A 972-nucleotide genomic window follows, 5' to 3' on the forward strand; every position below is an offset into this window, starting at 1 on the left:
AAGGGAAGATCCTCTCAACCTGGGCGGCGGCGGCTGGTCATCCTCTGCCCCGTTTCGCACCTGGTCTTCCTGGAACAGAAGGCGCAGCGGCGCTTGGACTTACAATCGGTGGCACCACTATCACCCCAACTCCGCTTACAAGCCCCCGAGGAAACAGCCGAAACAACAGCACGGGCAGGGCCCGTGGTTCCAACCGCCCCAAAGTCCCTACTGGGCCGTGCACTCTAACCGGCGGCCCTGGGGAGGGCCCTGGTGCCCACCTCGGGCAGGACACTGGAAGCCCCCCGGCCGGATGCGAGTGATCCGAGAGAGTGGCTTGCACCCGCTGTGCCTTTGCTGCTGCTTCTGCTGGCTGGGGCCCTGGAACCCCGGCTGGGCGAGGTCCCATGGCAAGAAGAAGTGCTGGGACCACAGGGGCTGCCGCCCACCCTGCCACCCACGCCGTTCCTGCTGGAGGGGCCTACCAGTGGATCTCAGCACGCTGCTGCGGCCCGTCAACCTGTACGGGTGGCGGGCACCCGGCATGCGAGCGCCGCGCAACACCACCCAGTTCATCATGAACCAGGTCTACGAGGACATGCGGCAGCAAGAGAAGCTGGAGCGCCAGCAGGAGGCGCTGCAGGCGCAGCGAGCCCGGGCGGACGGCCCCGTCTCCTTGGACGGCTCCTCCTCCGGAAATGACGCACAGCCCAGTGGTGGCGAGGCAGGGGCGGAGCTGCCGGAGCTTTTGTTTAGCTGTGTGCAGAATCTCTCTTTCGGTTTCAGTCCTGACCCGGAGGTGGAAAACCAGTGCTCCTTCCCACAGCCGGTGGAGGAAGAGGAGAAAAATGATGAGTGTGACCAAGAGAAGTGTGATGGGAAGGAGGAGGAGAGCGAGGAGGAAGATGAAGAGGCAGAAGCCCAGGATGAAGAGGAAGTGGAGGAGGCTGGCTCTGGGAAGGAAGGGGAGGAGGAAGAGGAAGAGGAAGAGGA

General features: G+C 64.0%; 1 protein-coding gene across 1 annotated transcript in view; it reads left to right on the forward strand.

The window, feature by feature from the left end:
• CCER1 (coiled-coil glutamate rich protein 1) overlaps nt 1-970 on the forward strand; it is a gene marked incomplete at its 3' end in the record, with an annotated part of 3,951 nt that extends 2,981 nt beyond the window's left edge. Inside the window, exon 2 of the mRNA XM_019632909.1 lies at nt 4-970. Coding sequence (XP_019488454.1) covers nt 4-970 — 967 coding nt within the window. The remainder of the gene's footprint in view (nt 1-3) is intronic.
• Nucleotides 971-972: the final 2 nt, after the last annotated feature.

Source organism: Hipposideros armiger, unplaced genomic scaffold (genome assembly GCF_001890085.2).
Source record: "Hipposideros armiger isolate ML-2016 unplaced genomic scaffold, ASM189008v1 scaffold_1193, whole genome shotgun sequence".
Taxonomy (NCBI): domain Eukaryota; kingdom Metazoa; phylum Chordata; class Mammalia; order Chiroptera; family Hipposideridae; genus Hipposideros; species Hipposideros armiger.